Raw genomic sequence first — 19,697 nt, forward strand, 5'->3', positions numbered from 1 at the left:
TAAATCTGGTAACTCATTTCATATGCCATAAGCACTTGTTCAACATCCTCTATTCATCTTTGGTATGATGTGATACAATAATAATCAACTGCTATTCAGGGTGTGACACAAGTTTAAAAAGAATTATAAACCTCTATTCTAGTATGTACAGTGACGTAATAAAGGGGGAACGTAATAACGGGGTTCCACTGTAGTACCACTACAAAATAAACAACAGAAAACTAAGAAATCCTCCAGTCATTAAAACTTATTTTGATACATGTTATATTGCATGTTTGTATCATGATGGATATCTTATTGTGAGGTGGTCAGTGCAATACTTAGACCTAATAGTCTCCCCTCTTCCAGGGGGAGAGTTTCTGTTCGTCTGTCTAGTGTCACAAAATCTTGTGAATGCTTCTCTTCCTGTACGACTTATTGAATAGATTTGAACTGTGTACAATGCTTCATTGCCATTTGCAGATTTCGGGACAAGAGGATCCAATTATTTTCCTAAAAGTTATAGGCGGAGAGTGAACACTTCTCCTATATGGTGTATCTTATAGCCATGAAATTTTGTACAATACTTCACACTGCATCAAAAAGGAGTGTTTCATAGCTTTTTTTTTCATGTACAAGGATATGTTCACTTTCCTACTGGTACTTCAGCATAAAAGTCAATCATTTATTTTTGTGTCATATACAACAATGATATTGGTCACATCAATGTTGAATCTTTTCTCCATCTTTTTCTTCAATCCACAAAGTGAAGTCTGAATGTCTATATTCCTGCTCATTCTTTCTCCTTCCCATGCAGTACATTAATGGGGGTGGGGGGTAATTTGGAGCATTTTCAATTTAGGGAGCTGCATGGGGAGACATTTGTTTTTAACAATTTTTGTATAATTTTTGTTTGATTTCTTTCCTCTATATAGTGAAGACAATAGCATTTTCATAAGCTTGAATCCTCTTCAACTAAATTCTTCTTTATCAATAGTGGGCAGTGACTGGCCCATTAATAATACAACATATTGTATCATTAGTGATTATCATGTTACCACAAGGTGCTAGTGACTAGCCCATTAATACAACATATTGTATCATTAGTGATTATCATGTTACCACAAGGTGCTAGTGACTAGCCCATTAATACAACATATTATATCATTAGTGATTATCATGTTACCACAAGGTACTAGTGACTAGCCCATTAATACAACATATTGTATCATTAGTGATTATCATGTTATCACAAGGTGCTACTATACTTTGTGCCAAGTTTAGTTGCAATAGGTCATTAGAATTAAGGACTCCCAATATACTGCATACTGAAAATACAATTTTTTTTACCAGTTTGAGTGATTTGCCCCCCCCCCCCTCCATTATTACCTGTGTAACATGTCAGGCATGAGTTTATTGTTAAAAAAACAGTTTTGGATAGTATGCCAGACATCCATACTAGAGCAATCATATTTATAACATGGTCAAATCCATAAACAATCCTTTATTTGAACAAAGCACATCATCACAAAATCATCATAGCAATAAATCTGTAAAGCAACAAAAGAAGTGTTTGTGGAACACTAAATAAATGCCCTCGGATGTGGTTACATTCAATTCTGACAAATTTGACCTTGAATGAATGACCACATCAGTCACACAGCCTTGACCTTGATCTTTCAGCTCACTAGGTATAGTCAAGAGTTAAAACCAAGATTGAAGTTGTCAACAGACAAAGAGACAGACCAAAAACAATATGCTTTCCCTCCTCAATCTCTGATCTCGGAGGCAAATAAAATTTTAAAAGATTTAGCATAAATAACATTTTGAACATACATGTACGATGCACATGCAAAACAAGAAATGTAAAACTGGTTTTAGTTCAGGTTTAGATGTGTATATATATCTATTATGAATAAAAAGAATAAAAAGTCCTCTTGTGTACAGTAGAGCCAACATAAACATTTTTTACATGTCAACACTGGCCAAACAGGATTTTTTGTACAGTATATGTGTTTTTGTATCAACTTTGAACATCATGGTTGTTTCTGGGACAGAATAAACCAGGACAAAGCTGTGATGTATTCCATCAATAGCCCTGCATTTTACTCCTGTGATAGTCCCAACAGAGCTGTAATGTACTGTAAACAAAGGATTTACTCCCATGATAACCCGACAGAGCTGTAATGTACTACATGTATAAACAAAGGATTTACTCCTATGATAACCCGACAGCTGTAATGTACTGTAAACAAAGGATTTACTCCTATGATAACCCGACAGCTGTAATGTACTGTAAACAAAGGATTTACTCCTATGATAACCCGACAGCTGTAATGTACTGTAAATGATGGATTACCAATGTTCACATAAATTGTATTGAACATTAACAGCTTATTTTAAAAATGCAATTTTTCTCGTCATAAACATTGTCAAAACTTTTGTTCTTCTAAGGAAATGTGGAGACCTTGGTTGACGTTGCAACTCAAACCAATATACTGTTAATTTTGTTTACAAGTCAAATATCGCACATACATGTATTGTGATAAAATACAGATACCGTTACACAGTTAATTTCGAAATCATGATTAAGAGCAATATTTGATTGTGGTTCATATGCTAGTAACACATACATTTAAAACCTTTGATAAGACACAACAAACTGGTTTAAAAAGGCTTGCAAGGGTCAAGACACAACACAGTCTGGTTCCAGTTCAGTGATCTGGATATCATGCTTTTCGCTCCAGATTATTCGGACTTCAAATTCAGAGAAGAAATCCTTGCGTTGATTACCAATGCATAAAAAACTTGTATCTGATCTGCATCCATAGACTAAGATAAAGTGCAGTCCAGATTGGCATCCTTGTCAATTGGGATTGGTAAGATAGTGGCCAGAGACCTGCACAGATAAGACATTGTCCCGAATCGACCACTAGGAGCTGTATCGTAGAAATGAAGACAGATTCCGGCCGCTCCTCTGGATCGTTCAACAACATCAATTGGAATTTTCTACAAAAGTTTCATCAAACTCTTGACAATTTTTGTAAACAATAGAATTTTAAAGAAAACGTAATTCAATATACTATTCTGGTTATCTAATGTACTTTTTGTCCAAGGAATCAGAGACTTCCGTAGGTTTTCATTTTCAGTTTAGTCCACACAGTCATAATTCCAAGGATTTATGTTCATTAAAAATAATGAATTTTGATTGTTTTATCATATTTACATTGTATTTACATGTAAAAATAGCAGTGCCAATTAAACTGATTAATGGTCGATCTGTCATTTGTTGCGAATTATCTATATAGACATATACATGAACAATACTTTTACCTAAAATCATTGCTTTCTGAAAATACTGTAATTGATTTAATTTAGACATTCACATTAATCTGCATTAAAGTTATCCAGATCAACATACCAAATCTTAATGTTTCAATTGCATGGGGCTACATATGTATTTATTGGTGTTCATCACACATCGCAAATGATTGACAGTTTTAAAACACAAACGGGTCACATCTTGATGAGGGTCCAATAACCTTTCCTGACATTTGATCAAGTGTATTAATTTTGAGGAATATATCTTGTAATTGAAGGGATTTTAAACACAACAACTTAATTTCTGGGTACTTTAATTTACATCCCATACATCATGGATATACAGGTATTACATGTACAGTAAATAATTATACACATTTATACAATCTATACATCCAATTAGAAACATTGTTAGACTTTATGTAAGGATTGGTAGATGGCTGCAAGTCCGTAAATTTTTTACAACCACAGATTTAACAAAAATTTGTACCATATGGAAAAAATAGGTCTAGTATTCGTGACATATTTTGCTTAATGTCTAATCATACATTTTTTTGTGTACATTGTATTTACAAGAATGAAACTTTCAAACAAAGGGGAACAACTAATATAACAAGAGGTACTGTGAGCAATGCTCACTAAGAATACTCCCCGCTTACCCCAATCTCCCAAAGGGTGTTGGTAATAGGTATAAACTACCTCTTTTCTGAGTGTAAAAAACAAATGGCATGACAAACCGAACCATATTGCTACTTCGATGTCCAATGCGCGTGACCTTTGACCTTTTGACCCCAAAATCGATAGGGAACATCTTCATCCTATGGGTAGTCCATATGTATGATATGGTGACTGTAGGTGGAAAGGATAACGCTTTAGAGCCCGGAAACCATATTGCTACTTCAATGTCCAGTGCGCGAGACCTTTGACCTTTTGACCCTAAAATCGATAGGGAACATCGTCATCCCATGGGTAGTCCATATGTATGACATGGTGACTGTAGGTGGAAAGGATAACGCTTTAGAGCCCGCAAACCATATTGCTACTTTGATGTCCAGTGCGCTTGACCTTTGACCTTTTGACCCCAAAATCGATAGGGAACATCTTCATCCCATGGGTAGTCCATAAATATGATATGGTGACGGTAGGTGGAAAGGATAATGCTTTAGAGCCCGGAAACCATTGCGTCTAGTTGTGGGGGGTATAAAAATATATTTACATTTCCAATATGTTTGCCTTTGATATCTTTACAAATACATACTGTAAAGATAGCCATTTCCACATGAATGTGTTGCAGTTGTAAACGTGTGTGAATGAATCTTGATATAAAATCTGCATTAATCATTTGTAATCTGACTAACCTGGTCTTTAAGGTAGATGGTGTTGGCCATTTGCACAATCCTGTCCACCTGAATCAGCTGGCTGAATTGGAGTTTACCGGCATCATTCTCTGCCATCAGAGTAAGGACCATCAGCGCCTCCACCATCAGCTGTCGATACTCAGGCTGCGGAATCTTATTCAAAACTATCTCCACGTGTAAGGCAAACTTGAACTCTCCTGGGGTCATCTTTTGGAATTAACAACAGTATGCAAGTCATTCCATCATCCAGTCAGTATTATTACTTGAAAATCCACTTTCATTGTCTTAAAATATTCTCTATTTCTGTCAAGTCACTACATGTACAGTGTACCTATTTTGAAGTCTTAGATTTGACGTGATGCCTGGATCGAGAATGAAGCCTGGGCCTCCTGTTGAGAAACAAGAGCCCTATCCACTAGGCAACACTGACCAGTCCCAAAAGATACTAAGTGGCAAGTTTGTTGAAATTAGCCCAGTAGAGAAATTTCAAAAGGATTTAACAAGAGTACCGCCAAAGGTACATAATACGCCCATGCAAAGCTAATATAGGGTGTTTTTCTTACACCATGATTTGTAGAACTCGCCTTCAAGTAGTATCAGCAATCATCAGGGTGTGACATACTTTCTTTGCATAAAAAAAACCCCAAGACCAATCATGTACTCTCTATGTAATATTTTCACTTGGCATAAGATGCATGTGTACCAAGTTTAATGGTCCTTGCTCCAACGAATCGGTCTGCATCCTGCTACTATGACCTTGAACTTTGACCTTAAGAAACAATAGGCATCCTCCACTTGACATAAAGTGTATGTGTATAAAGTTTGATGGTCCTAGCCCCAACAGTTCAGTTTGTATACTGCCTACAAGGTTTTCCTACTAAGTGATACTGTGACCTTGACCTTGAAAAAGTAATAGGCATCTTTCTCTCATCATGGTGATCAAATGTACCAAGTTTCAATATCCTGGAGCTTACGGTTTGGGTTGTATCCTGCCTACAAGGTTTTCCAACTAAATGATACTGAGACCTTGACCTTTGACCTATAACACTGAAAAATAATAGGCATCTTCCTCGCATCATGGTGATTGAATGTATTAATTCTGGAACTTACGGTATGGTTTGTATCCTGCCCAAAAAGTTTTCCTACTAAGTAATACTACGACCTTGACCTTTGACTTCTGACCTTGAAAAACTGTAGGCATCTTCCTTTCATCATGGTGATCAAAGGTACCAAGTTGCAATATTCTGGATCTTACGGTTCAGCTTGTATCCTGCCTAAAAGGTTTTCCTACTAAGTAATACTATGACCTTGACCTTTGACATCTGACTTTGAAAACCTTTCATCATGGTGATCATATATACCATGTTGTAATATCCTGGACCTTACAGTTCGGTTTGTATCCTGCCCACAAGGGTTTCCTACTAGGTTTTCCTACTAAGTTATACTACGACCTCGACCTTTGACCTTGCAAAACAAAAAGCATCTTCCTCTCATCATGGTGATCAAATGTACCAAGTTGTAAAATCCTGGAGCTTAGGGTTCGGTCTGTATCCTGCCAACAAGGTCCGGACAGACAGACGGACGGACGGACGACACCATAATATGTCCCGTCTTCGACGGGCGTAAAAAAAATGTGAAATGTTATGACTGACATACCCATGGACAAATTGATGACAAAGTTTAATCAGAAAAGCTCATTCCCTAGTCGGTAAATAGCTCTTTAGAGCTAATTTTGTGTGTTGTAACCATGTCAGACATAAAATAAAGATTATTTGATTTGAATTGAAGTCTCAGATTGAGTAAGTTAACATAAACAGTTATTGTGTGCTCACGCACTAGAACAGAACATTGAGAACAGTATTCTACTGCCATTCACTTTTGTCTTTAGCAATACTACACCAAGATGTACTGCAGGAAAAATTCTAATCTGTTGCACAAATACCCGTTTAATGACAATATGACACTGACCTCTCTAGTTAGACTGTGTGGCAGATTATGACCTTCAATGACCAGTCCATGACACTGCAACAAAAAACAGTTATGTAAGAATTCAGTATTACATACATTCTTCTATCTCAGATAGAAAACAACTCAGAAATACATGTACATGTACCAGTACTATAGACCCCACTCCATCTTGGTCTTCTCTTGATTATCTCCCTTTAGAAGGGGATATGGACCTTCATTTGAACAAATTTTAATCCCGTACACCCAAGGCTGATTTGTACCCAGTTTGATTGAAATTGGCCCAGTGGTTCCAGAGAAGATGAAAATATGAACTTATAACGTCATGTACTTTTTATGTGAAGCTGTCTTGAATATTTATGAAAAAAAATTGAGATTTAGATTTTTTTTAAAAACTTTAAACTTAAGTATTATGGGAGCCAAGAAAATACAATATTTTGGGAAATACTTCAAAATATGTCAAAAAGACAAATTTTTCATGTTTAAAATGAAATCTTGAAAGTTCTTTAAAAGTCAGTATAAATTGATAAGAGCTGTTTCTAACATCATTTGTTGACAAATGAAATGAAACGATACAAGTAGGGAAATTCTTAATCTTATATTTTTACCATCCCTTTTCTTCTAAAAGTAATAAATCACTTCAAAATACTCTTCCTGATTTTAAATCTCTGAATAACATATTTTTGGAAAATTTCCCTTGGTAGATGTAAACAAGTCGCAAATAAGCACAATAGCCCAGACGAGCACATTTAGTAGTGGCAGATCAAAAGTTGTAATATGTCTCATCCACTTGGCAACCAGATTTTTCATCTCGGAATCATTCATTACAAATCATACCTGCTTTACTATTTGATTCCCAATAATACTGCGTTTTTTTAAAAACACTTTTCTGACAATGATCAATGTTGGATATTTGCATCAGAATGACAGGCGAATGAAACGTGGTGTTACATACCGGCAGGGGGTAGTAAACCCCTCCAAAAGGAAACGTGGTGTTACATACCGGCAGGGGGTAGTAAACGTGGTGTTACATACCGGCAGGGGGTAGTAAACATGGTGTTACATACCGGCAGGGGGTAGTAAACCCCTCCAAAAGGATTTCAGATATTGAAAAGATTATTTTCATAACTATGAAAGTAAATATTTGAGAAGTTTTTGAGAAAATGGTTGGAAAATAGACTGCATTTAGTAAAAATTATAAGTAACAGTTAATGATCAACATTTATATTTTTGTCGAAATTCTTAAATTGCTTCATCGAGGTCTAGTCGTCAGAAAACGAGTGGGATTCTGAATGTTGCAAATTCAGTATCCCACACATGGCTCCTAATTTGCAACCCTGTATACAGTATACCGTATAGCGGATTTTTTCCGCAGGGTTATAATTTTGGCTTATTTTAGCGGTTAGATAGCTTTCTGCCAAAATTTCATGCACCAAATATGCACCCAGTTGCAGCATCAGTATTTGAAAGAGAAACAATTCTTCCCTGTCCGCCAAAATTTATTTCGCTAAAATTATTAGCATACCTTTGAGACAGCAATCGCCAAATTTTAGACCCGTGGAATAAACCCACTATACGGTATCTGACACTTATTTTCTAGTTCAGGCCAAGTTTTTAGATTATGTTTTTACCATTTTGAGGACTTTCCAGACCCTTGGATAGAATCCGACAGGGACTCTGTTCAGAGCCCCATCAAGGCGGCGCCTCCGGAGCCACTGTCCCTGTCTGTCAGACTCCACATCATCTTCTTTCTCCAGTTCCTCGGGGTCAAGGTTAGGGATACTCTTTTGCATCTATCAGAAAATTTTACAATGATGTAGACAGAGAGTTATATAAAGTGTACTGAGGAAAAAAGCATCTAATTTCAAAATGTATAAAAACGTATATCAAACTGACTAAGAAGTGTACAAATATTTTACAGCGAACTCATACTTAATGATAAAATTCTATGTGGACCCTCTACAACTACACATACATGGAATTGGTAACATCATTTTCAAAAGCAAATGTATAAAATCCAAAAGAAACTTCACCTACAGACACTCCTATCATGCATTAACAGAGACAAACTTCTAAACTTCTGGATTCACAATAAACACAATTCCACAATTTATATAGGAGGTTGACTCTGAAAGCTATTGACTAAAAATAAACACCCACTTACACTTAGAGAAATCAACAGGGAATAAATAAATAATAGTGCAAAAGCAACAGTCCTACCATCTAAAATTTGACCAGTACAGCATTACCACTGATGGGACCTTGGGAGGAGACACAATGTAGATGGAAGTAGGTCATGCACAACAATGACAACAGGGTCATGTGACTCACCAGTGACAAGTTTCTGTCATCCAAAATCAAATTCTGGCTTTGCATGAAATTGGGTTTTTGCTCTTCAGGGTAAAAAAAATACATATGTAATTAAAAGAAATATTAGTGGTTTAACATAGAAAGCAAACAAGACTCTCAGAAAATGTATTCACACTGACAGGAGAAGAAAAACTCAAATGAGCACTGCATGCTATGCAATAATCGAAGGGGGGGGGGATACAACTAGGAGAAATCATAAACATGCTGACTACAAGGATAGGAAAATTATATATATTCAATTTGTTTCAAATGCAGCCAATATTAGTTTTGAAATCGCAACATAATCTCTTCCAACTATGTCTTATTGGATCACAGCAACTCCATGCAGAGAGCAGCCATTGATTAAAGAGATTATAAAACTCACATGGGGAATGAAGCCTTTTTTTCTTTAAAAAAAAAGAACCACATTTTCCCACCACTATTTGCCCATGTCTATACTACCAATCTTCAAAACATGTACCACTCTTGTGTCCTTGACCTCAGAAACCCCTAACAACAGGTAACACATGTACATCTTCCAGAATATAAACGACAAATTCTGTAACTGTATAAACCTTTGCATATGGTTTTCGACTTAGTTTGGCAAATTCTGTGGCTTCCTCTCCGACCTTCTTTGTTGAAACTGATAACCTGCACTCATCTTCTACATTAGTATGCTCTAAATCAAAATACAATCGCAACTGTGTAAGTTTATATCATACTCATGTTAAATAATTCATTCCCTATTAAAAGAAAAGAAAAGAGATTAAACCCGTAATCTGGTAAAGTGCTAGCAAGATGGACCATTTTGGATTCAACAACCAAGAAATACAACTTTGATGAATAATTACACACCTGATCCGTATAAAGTTGGCCATTTTCTTTCCTTTTTCTCAAAACAAGCTCATTTCAGTTTAAAACCTAATATACTGCTTTAAAATATCATAAGAATAAGATGTTTTCTTTTACCAGAATAAGGGAGCATGTATGTTTAAAGGTATATATGCCATATCAATTGGATTGACTATCGAAAACTTGATCGTATTATAAAGCAATCATTGACAAGGCTAGCTAATTTCCTATTTAGTTCATTCTTCTCAGATCAAGAAGGCCCCATTTTGAAATATTCATGATATTGATCATATGTCATGTCAAGCTGAATTTAGATTTAAAGTAAACAATTACATGGTGACACAAAGCGTGGACAGACTGTAGGCTGTTAGTGGGACACATACAGCAATAAAAGACAGTCAAATGGGAAACTGGTGGGAAAACCACTTTGAGAAATGGAAGGGGTGGTAAATCATGTTTAACATCAAATCATTTTAATACGATAACATAGTCAATGAAATCCTTTTCTCCCGTGATGTTTCTAATGATTACTTTTCCTGCATGCTTGCCATTAACATCTACCATATACATCACTCCTTTATAAATATGCCCATTGCATTTAAAAATAGAACAGTACCTCATTACTACCAATATATAATTTGTCAAAATTTTCTGATATCACCATTATTTATAGTTTAAATATCATACTGACAAAATTTTGGTCTGGTTTCCAATATCGAAAAAATACTATTTGAAATGGCACATATACCTTTAAGTAACACCAGATTGTAAGGGCATGGAATAGCCAAATATTCTTTTAAGATTCATGATTAATTGATTAATTTCTATTACATGCTGTTCAATCTCTTTTTTAAAAATAAAGATATTGCATAGATTTCTGACAAAACGGCTTGTGTTTTATTTAATACACTAGTTAACATAAAAATATTTCAAGTGTTCATTATGTCATGATACTTTGAGAGCTATAAAGCACGACCATACAATTCTTAATATTTTCTATAAGTACTGTAGTGGCCTACTTTGAATCAATATTAAATATTAAAAGAGTTTTTTACTATAACCTACACCATTTGTTAGTACATGTAGTTCAAATGAACAGCCATCTCAGACCATGAATTTAAAGTCTCTGATTTTTCTATAAATCTGTAATTTTCATGTTGAAATACGCAGAATTGAAGATTTTTCTTTGGCATATGACGTCACAAATTTGAAGATATTTTACAACTTTTATAAGGCAGTTTCCAATCAAAATTATGGGTAATAGTGCCACATGCATCAACCAATGCTATAATTATACATTTTCATATTTGTGTAAAAAGTTTGAAATATTAACATATCTTAGAATAGATGTCATACCATCTTCGCTAGCCAAGGGTTTTGGTCCACTCTGCTTCCATTGGCTAGTGAAAATGATGTCATACTTAGCAAATTCATGAAATATTAACTAATAACATGTACTTCAATAACTTAACAATAAAGTTAAATAAACATTCTTGTTATTTATGTAGTTTTCAACTAAGGCAAAGTTATACTACAATGTATAAGTGAATCTAGCTAGTTCAGAAAGACATTTCAACAAAGGAGGAGGGGGGGGGGGGGGGAGGGTTGTAAGTAACACTAGTATTCCAAAATGCTAATAATTAGCATTTAGCAAAACCTGAAGTTCTGGAACTATATATATACACAACTTTGTGACCTGGACCCCATAAGATAAATACAAGAAGTTATAATCAACTAAGATTAGTCTTACCATGAGAATAAATCTATTATTGCTAGCTATGCATTGATTTTAGCAATTTTAGTAGATAATAATTAAAGTTAAATCCTTTGAAAGACCTCATCAAATTGTCAATTTCCCTGACACACTAGCAACATTACATGGTAACAACTATAATGTGAATTTCTTTATTACAAGTTACTTTTACACGAAGGTATGTCCTGTGCCGTATGTTTTTCTGGACTACAGATACTTAATTCCATTAATCACTACAACGTCATCAACTTTCTCTCCGGAATTCCTACTGAGAATAACCTTCTCCTGTGGCTTTGGAATGTACAGCAGACAGGCTCTGGGTTCTAATTCAATAGACTGGTCTTCAATCACTTACTCCTGCGGCTTTGGAATGTACAGCAGACAGGCTCTGGGTTCTAATTCAATAGACTGGTCTTCAATCACTTACTCCTGCAGCTTTGGAATGTACAGCAGACAGGCTCTGGGTTCTAATTCAATAGACTGGTCTTCAATCACTTACTCCTGCAGCTTTGGAATGTACAGCAGACAGGCTCTGGGTTCTAATTCAATAGACTGGTCTTCAATCACTTACTCCTGCAGCTTTGGAATGTACAGCAGACAGGCTCTGGGTTCTAATTCAATAGACTGGTCTTCAATCACTTACTCCTGCAGCTTTGGAATGTACAGCAGACAGGCTCTGGGTTCTAATTCAATAGACTGGTCTTCAATCACTTACAGTACAATCAACTACTGCTGACACGTTGAGTCGTAGATATTTTTGAAAAGCCATTTAAGAGCAACAACATTGACACATCACACTGTGTTAGCCAAAATTTTAAACAAAATTTACTAGAAGAGGTCAATCCAGTTTACAGCTTCCACTGAGGTAGAACTGAGACTAAGTCAGTAGGTATAGAGAGAGTCACATGTTAAGTGTGCCGCTGCAGCCTAGTTTACAGCTTCCACTGAGGTAGAACTGAGAGTCAGTAGGTATAGAGAGAGTCACATGTTAAGTGTGAGAGAGTCACATGTTAAGTGTGAGAGAGTCACATGTTAAGTGTGCCGCTGCAGCCTAGTTTACAGCTTCCACTGAGGTAGAACTGAGAGTCAGTAGGTATAGAGAGAGTCACATGTTAAGTGTGCCGCTGCAGCCTAAACTACTGAGGTAGAACTGAGAGTCAGTAGGTATAGAGAGAGTCACATGTTAAGTGTGCCGCTGCAGCCTACACTACTTCTATTGTTAACACTACCATTACGTGCAGGACTTGGGAAATTTTTGTGCACATTGCAATATGGTTACATTTCTGATGAATTCATTCTTCATAGATGAATGTTTTGAGTTTTTGTGTCAGAAAAACAAATTCTTGCATGTAGCATGAAAATGTAAAATATCTTTTCTCTTGTTCTCAAAAGCCAAATGAACCACTTTTTATGATATAGAAGTATTAAACCCATCCGGTATATATTTTCTACACATAGGGTTATAAGCATCCTCACACACCAGAATCTGTTTACATCCACCCTCCGCCGACTCTGGATCAACCCTACTGATTTCTAAGAAGACTAAAAAAATCATCTAAAATGATTAGCCTACCCTTCATCTTTGATACTCAACCTTCCAACTTAATTATCATATATGGTTGAATAATTCCGAACTTTCTGATTGATTGAGATATAACAAACTAGAAAAGTAGACTGCTACATTCACCTTCAAGTGCCTTTGAGGTAAATATAACATTTGACTTTTCCAGCATCGGTCCAAATATTAATTTGGAATTTCAAAATTGATACAATTGGTTGTTAATCTTTGGTTGGTTGTTAATTTTTGGATGTCCAATGAAAACTTGTGTTTCTAAACACTTTTGACTAGGTCTTACACTCTAGCTGTAAACAAAGATGACCAATTAGATATCATTTCATAAGCTCTAGTAGCTGGTATCTACATGTACAGGTATGTTCTAACAGTATTTTAAACCATTCAATCATATGAAAAAGACACATCGAAATTTTTCCCATCAATATGAAGGTTTAGCTACCTTTAGAATACAATATTCACTTTGATCTCTGAGTTCAGTAAATATTGTACTTCTGAGATAGCTATAAAGCATTATATTGATCTTAAAATGTCAATTATTGTATATAAAACTTTTTAAGGGTTTACATAATAAGGGCAATGGACAGTTAACTCAAAAAGATGCTAATTTAAAATCCAAACATACCTTTTCCCAGTCTTCATTTCCAATTAGACTGATGGTTACCACAGAATTTAATTTGGTTTAGAAATCAGCATTTTTTAAAATTGGCTTTCTGGTTTTTATCTATTGCACGTGTGCATCTTAACATAAAAATTACCAAGGTTGATCCACAGGTTTGGGGTAGAGGTCAACTGAGACTGATTTACGAGTATGGACAAAAAGTAGTTGTGAATAATTTAGTAAATATTACAATTACCCCATGCCAAGTATTTTCTGCAATCATTCAAATCTATGGATTTTTTGTTGTTGTAAATTCCATTTATAGCATATAGTCAAGTAGGTAATAAATTCCTATCATATATAAAAATTGCTATGGACATCAAAAGTAAAAGTCTATAATTTGGGTATTTCATGAAATTAATCATAAAAAGCTGTTTATAGCAGTCTATACTTGTTCATGAAATCAATACACAAGGTAGTCTGACTTCATTTGTACTCCACCAAGGAAACAGAAGTAAAAGTGTAACAGCCTTACAACCTCAGAATAATCAACATGGAATTGGAAAAATTATATATTTGAATAGTACCTTTCCAGGTTAAAATCACAAGAATTTCAAAGTGCAGAAAACACTCATCATACAGTATTGCAATATGGCAGGTAGGAATAGAAAGGGGCTTTAATAGTAAAAGGGGACACATCAACTCACCAACACTTTTATCCCCTGAGGGACAAACGCAAGTATGGACATAGCCTAAAGCAGAACACAAGTAGCATAAAAAGCAGTTCAAACCATGCATTCAGCACAGAATATTTGTATTACTGTGACAGTGTAAGGAAAAATGTGTTGCTTGTCTGGATTTTTATCTATACATGAAAGCACCGGTAAAATTTGTAGCAGCTTATAGATTCTTGTGAAGTTATATTACATACAAAAGCATTAAGTTTTAATATTCAGATAAAATTTCGCGGGTGTTCTAATACTACTACATTAAAAACTAAAATAAAAACTCAAAAACTTTCACATTTTAAACCTACTAGCATACAAAACCAAAATAAATTGACATATCCAAAAATAGTTATTCATAAGCAGATCTTTAAAATAAATGTAAATAAGCACCAAGGAATTAATAGGCTATAAATCACAGTTCTAAAAGAGAATATGCAGCACAATAAACTGTCATGGAAATAAAAATCCTGAAACCATTACGATAACTTGTTCCTCAAATTCAGTTAAAGGTGCAGAAACTGTTAAAATTGTAATCAAAATGAATAGTGATCATGATTTTAAAAAATTATTTATACCTGTCTTGTGTGATATACCTGTATTAATGACAAACTCTTTTCCACTAAGGATGTGATGGAGAAGTGTTTTCATTTCAAAAGGACTGAGATTTAGCAGGTGCTCTGAAGCTTCATCACCTGATAGTGAGAAAAAGACAACATTTAACATATACATAATTTGCATACATCTCAAACCAAACTAAGATTATACCAGACAGTTATAACACAATTTCTATAATGGAGCACACTTTAGTTACTGATAAATTGAGAATCAGCAGCACGTATATTCCTTGGTCACATTGATCAATCTCAATTTGTATAGAAAGGCATTCAGAACATTGAATTAATAGTTAATATGTAATGCTGTAATAAATTACTAAATACATATGTACCTGTATACTAATTACTGCCTAGATGTTTACAGGTGGGGCAGGTGGGAGGGGTTAGGTGTAAAAATGCAGAGAAACACATGTACTACACAATTAGTCCGTGCATTACTGGTACATGTAATTGAAATTCCAATTCAAATGCCTTTTAAAGGGACATGGACACGATTTAAGCTGAAAATTTTCAAATTTTTTTTATTTGCAATGTTTAGAATGCTTAACTAAGGTATTACTAATGATCAACAAAAATTTAAAGTCAGTTGTTGAGGTACATGGGAGATACAGAGCTCACAATTCTTTGTTATGTAAACAAGGCTCATGCCATGTTTTTGTTTACATACACTGTAGGTTAAACATGAGATGTTTGTAAAACACATATGCCCTCCCATGGTGCAAAATTGAAAAGGGTAATATACACACATCATTTAATTGATAGTAGTATCACCAATTCAAAATATTGAGCAGACAATATCTTCCTATGTCAAGAGTGGATTGACCATGTGACCTAAAAATCAATAGCGGTCATCAACTCCTGAAGATGTACCAGTGTACCAAGTTTGATGTCTGTCAAGCAAAGGGTTCTCAGGATATTGAACGGACAGTATATTTCTATGTCCAGTTTGACCTGTGAACTTTGACCATGTGACCTCAAAATCAATAGGATTCATCTTCTCCTGAAGATGTACAAGTGTACCAAGTTTGATGTCTGTCAAGCAAAGGGTTCTCAAGATATTGAATGGACAGTATATTCCTATGTCCAGTTTGACCCTTGACCTTTGACCTCAAAATCAATTCTCTAGACATTGAGTGGTCAATATATTCCTATGTGCTGTTTGACCCTTGACCTTTTACCATGTGACCTCAAAATCAATAGGGGTCATCTACTCCTTAAGATGTACCAGTGTACCAAGTTTCATGTCTGTAGTGGACACTATATTCTTATGTCCAGAGTAGATTGACTCTTGACCTTTTGACCTGAAAAACAATAGGGGTCCTCTTCTTTTCATAACCAACCCACATATGAAATATCATTACAATCAAGTGAATGGTTCTCAAGATATTGAGCGGACAACATGTGGTCTACCGACCGACCAACAGGTGCAAACCAATATGCCCCTCTTCTTTGAAGGGGGGCATAATAAACTAGTAAAAGTTCGTTTAAAGCGCCAGATTTTTTTCAATTCATAAGTGAATTCTTGATGCAATTAAATATTTTCTAGTGTTTGGCACATCTCATTTTATTTTAAACACTCTATTTTCTATTAAACAGTCTAATGTAAACAAAAACGTGGCACGAGCATTCTTTACATAACAAAGAATTGCGAGTGCTGTATCTCACTTATAAATCAACAACTGATATTGAAATTTTGGTTGACCATTGGTAATACTTTAGTAAAGCACTTTAAATAATAAAAATGGAAAAATAAATTTTGAAATTTTTGAGTTCAAATCGTGTCCATGCCCCTTTAAAACTATAAATGATATAAGGATTTTCTAGTACATACGAAAAACATAATTTTCTTACATCTATACTGAGCAGTTGATAATGCTTTCAGTACTGTGTAATCTTTATACAGCATGTAGTTTTAGAATTAATAAGTTTTTCATTAACAATGCACAAGTACTTTTACACACAAGTTAATTATCTCCTACGTACCTGAACACTTAAGAGTTCTGGCAAGCTCCGATGCCATGACTTGAATGATGAGACCCACACGTAACCGCAACATTTCATTGAAAAGTTTGGGTTCTGTGCGGATAAACATGGCAAGATAAATCAGCAGCTCCTGAAATATTGGCCACACAATTCTTAAAGATTCTGGATACTTTTTATTAGGTGAAATCTTCAGAATACAAAGTACCTGTAGGCCTTCTAGGGTACTTTTACACTTATTATCTTTTACACTTATTATCTCTTTCTTTCAATCAGATACACATTCAAAATGGATTGACCTCTCACATTAAAAAGCTTGTATCATTGATGTAATCTAATTCAACCCTTTTTCAAGTGAGAAAAAAGCTGTCATTTATTATTTCACCTGTGTTAGAGATGCCGTGCTCAAGTCCTCTCCACAAGCTTCAAAGATAATCTTGGCCAAATCATCAGGTGGTAGAGGACTACAAATAGTCACAATCTTATCATTAGGCAGATCAGCATCACAACATTAGAATAGTCACAATCTTATCATAACATTAGAATAGTCACAGTCTTATCATAACATTAGAATAGTCACAATCTTATCATAACATTAGAATAGTCACAGTCTTATCCTAACATTAGAATAGTCACAGTCTTATCATAACATTAGAATAGTCACAGTCTTATCATAACATTAGAATAGTCACAATCTTATCATAACATTAGAATAGTCACAGTCTTATCATAACATTAGAATAGTCACAATCTTATCATTAGGCAGATAATTATTATAACATTAGAATAGTCACAATCTTATCATTAGGCAGATCATTATTATAACATTGGAATAGTCAAAGTCTTATCATAAAGGCAGATCAGCGTCACAACATTAGAATTTTGTCACCAGCAGAAAGGAGGAAAAATTCAAAGATGGTAATTCACATGAAAAATAGCAGATACTGAGTACATGTCCAATAATCTATTGTTTTAATATACAATGTCCCTGTACATCAACTACCTACACACTATCAACTATTTGTACTCGGCAGATCTGTTAATGTATTATATAGTTAGTCCACTGCTTCTGTAAGAAACTGTGCAAAGTTTAACACCCATTTCAATAATATATAATTTTTTGATGAGCTTACCGCATGATGACTTTTTCCCTGTCTGATGGTAGACCGACGGACAGCTGCTTTTGTCGAACTAAGAGATCTGTTGCCGCCTACAAATTCAGATGTTCAAAGTTGTCTTACTGAAGATTCGATCATTCAAAACAAACTTATTTCATGACATTGTACAAATCTGACTAAATCTGGATGCAGTGAGCTAACCTATAAACAGAAACAAACAAGCAGTGTATATTTTCTCTGAATTCCTGAGATTTTCAATGGTTTGATTTAATTGTAAATTTGTGTAAAATTATACACAAAAATACTTGTACTGGTAAATTAGTCACAGGTACAAACATTGTTTTATAAATTTCAGACATGACATGCAAAAAGGTCATCATGACCTACTTAACAATGATTCATCTGGGAAAGGTGTTGTATCACCTCACACAACTTTTCATGATTGGAGACCTCAAGTCTGCAACACACAAATACAAATGTCTCATCAACAATTAAACTACACAACAGTTATAAATTTATTAAATTCCAAAATGAGGTCTTTGTGTCCAATCCTCCTCTGTCCTGTGTGAATGGTTTAAACAAACTTGAAAAGAAGATTTTTTGTGAAACAATGATGCCCCCCCTCCCCCTCCCAGATTACAACAAAGTGGAACCAGGTCAAAGGTCAATGTTAAGGTCATCAGGTTAAAGATTTTGGTGTCAATGGAAAGGTCTTGTCACACATACCAAATATGAAAGCTCTACCTCTTATGGTGTAAAAGATATGACCAAGGTTAAAGTTATAGGTTAAAGTATTTTGCCACAGACAGACAGGCTAAATACTATATTGAAGATTCTGGGGACATAAAAACAATGTAGAGGATAATTTGACAATCTGTAGTTTTGTGATTCTCTGGTAAAAGATTTTTTTTTTAATTTTCCAATATATTTCTATAAAAACTTTTAATTGGTCATGTTACATCATCTTCGTCCTAAAAGCCTAGGTTTGAATTGTAATTATGTAGAAATGCTTTCATGCAAGTTATTGCTTTTTCTAGTACAGTGTCTCTAGTAAAGGATTTTTTTTTTTTTTACACTACCCATCCCATTTTTGATATTTTCAAAATTATGTCTTGCAATGGGACCTGGTCCTTCAATTATACAAACTGGAAACCTGGAACTTTTCCAAGGATGTTTTATATCAAGTTTGGCTGAATTGGTCCAGTGGCTTTTGAGAAGATGAACATGTGAAAAGTTTACAGACAGTCGATGGACTTCAATTAGAAAATCACACAAATTTCTAAGCTCAGATGAGCTAAAATGTAATATGAATTTTATCCTATTAAATATGAAATAATTTTGAACAGTAAGAAATTTGAATTGTTTATATCCAACAAATATTTTTAAAAAACCCACTAAGAACCTACCAGAGCCAGTTCTTCTACCCGCTTCTTCAACAGGCCAGCTGTATGTCTCACCAAACCCCAGTGCTTCCAATGGCCAGCCTATGACATGAGCAATAGGTAG

The 19,697-nt window shown here is 34.8% G+C and overlaps 1 protein-coding gene across 21 annotated transcripts in view; it reads right to left on the reverse strand.

The window, feature by feature from the left end:
* Nucleotides 1–1,468: 1,468 nt before the first annotated feature.
* Nucleotides 1,469–19,697, reverse strand: part of LOC125680398 (phosphorylase b kinase regulatory subunit alpha, liver isoform-like) — a 63,087-nt gene continuing 44,858 nt past the window's right edge. For 16 of the 21 annotated variants that reach the window (XM_056155635.1, XM_056155628.1, XM_056155622.1 and 13 more), the window contains 10 exons: nucleotides 19,598–19,675; nucleotides 18,207–18,283; nucleotides 17,459–17,537; nucleotides 17,077–17,206; nucleotides 15,073–15,171; nucleotides 9,548–9,651; nucleotides 8,255–8,416; nucleotides 6,627–6,680; nucleotides 4,659–4,865; nucleotides 1,469–2,988 (listed from right to left, as the gene is read on the reverse strand). In XM_056155635.1, coding sequence (XP_056011610.1) covers nucleotides 2,812–2,988; nucleotides 4,659–4,865; nucleotides 6,627–6,680; nucleotides 8,255–8,416; nucleotides 9,548–9,651; nucleotides 15,073–15,171; nucleotides 17,077–17,206; nucleotides 17,459–17,537; nucleotides 18,207–18,283; nucleotides 19,598–19,675 — 1,167 coding nt within the window. In that variant the 3' untranslated portion in view covers nucleotides 1,469–2,811. Of the gene's footprint in view, nucleotides 2,989–4,658; nucleotides 4,866–6,626; nucleotides 6,681–8,254; nucleotides 8,417–8,954; nucleotides 9,017–9,547; nucleotides 9,652–11,180; nucleotides 11,225–15,054; nucleotides 15,172–17,076; nucleotides 17,207–17,458; nucleotides 17,538–18,206; nucleotides 18,284–19,597; nucleotides 19,676–19,697 lie in introns of those variants that run through there. The other 5 variants (XM_056155638.1, XM_056155629.1, XM_056155626.1 and 2 more) reach the window with 4 other exon arrangements.

The sequence above is a fragment of the Ostrea edulis genome, chromosome 2 (genome assembly GCF_947568905.1).
Source record: "Ostrea edulis chromosome 2, xbOstEdul1.1, whole genome shotgun sequence".
Lineage (NCBI taxonomy): Eukaryota > Metazoa > Mollusca > Bivalvia > Ostreida > Ostreidae > Ostrea > Ostrea edulis.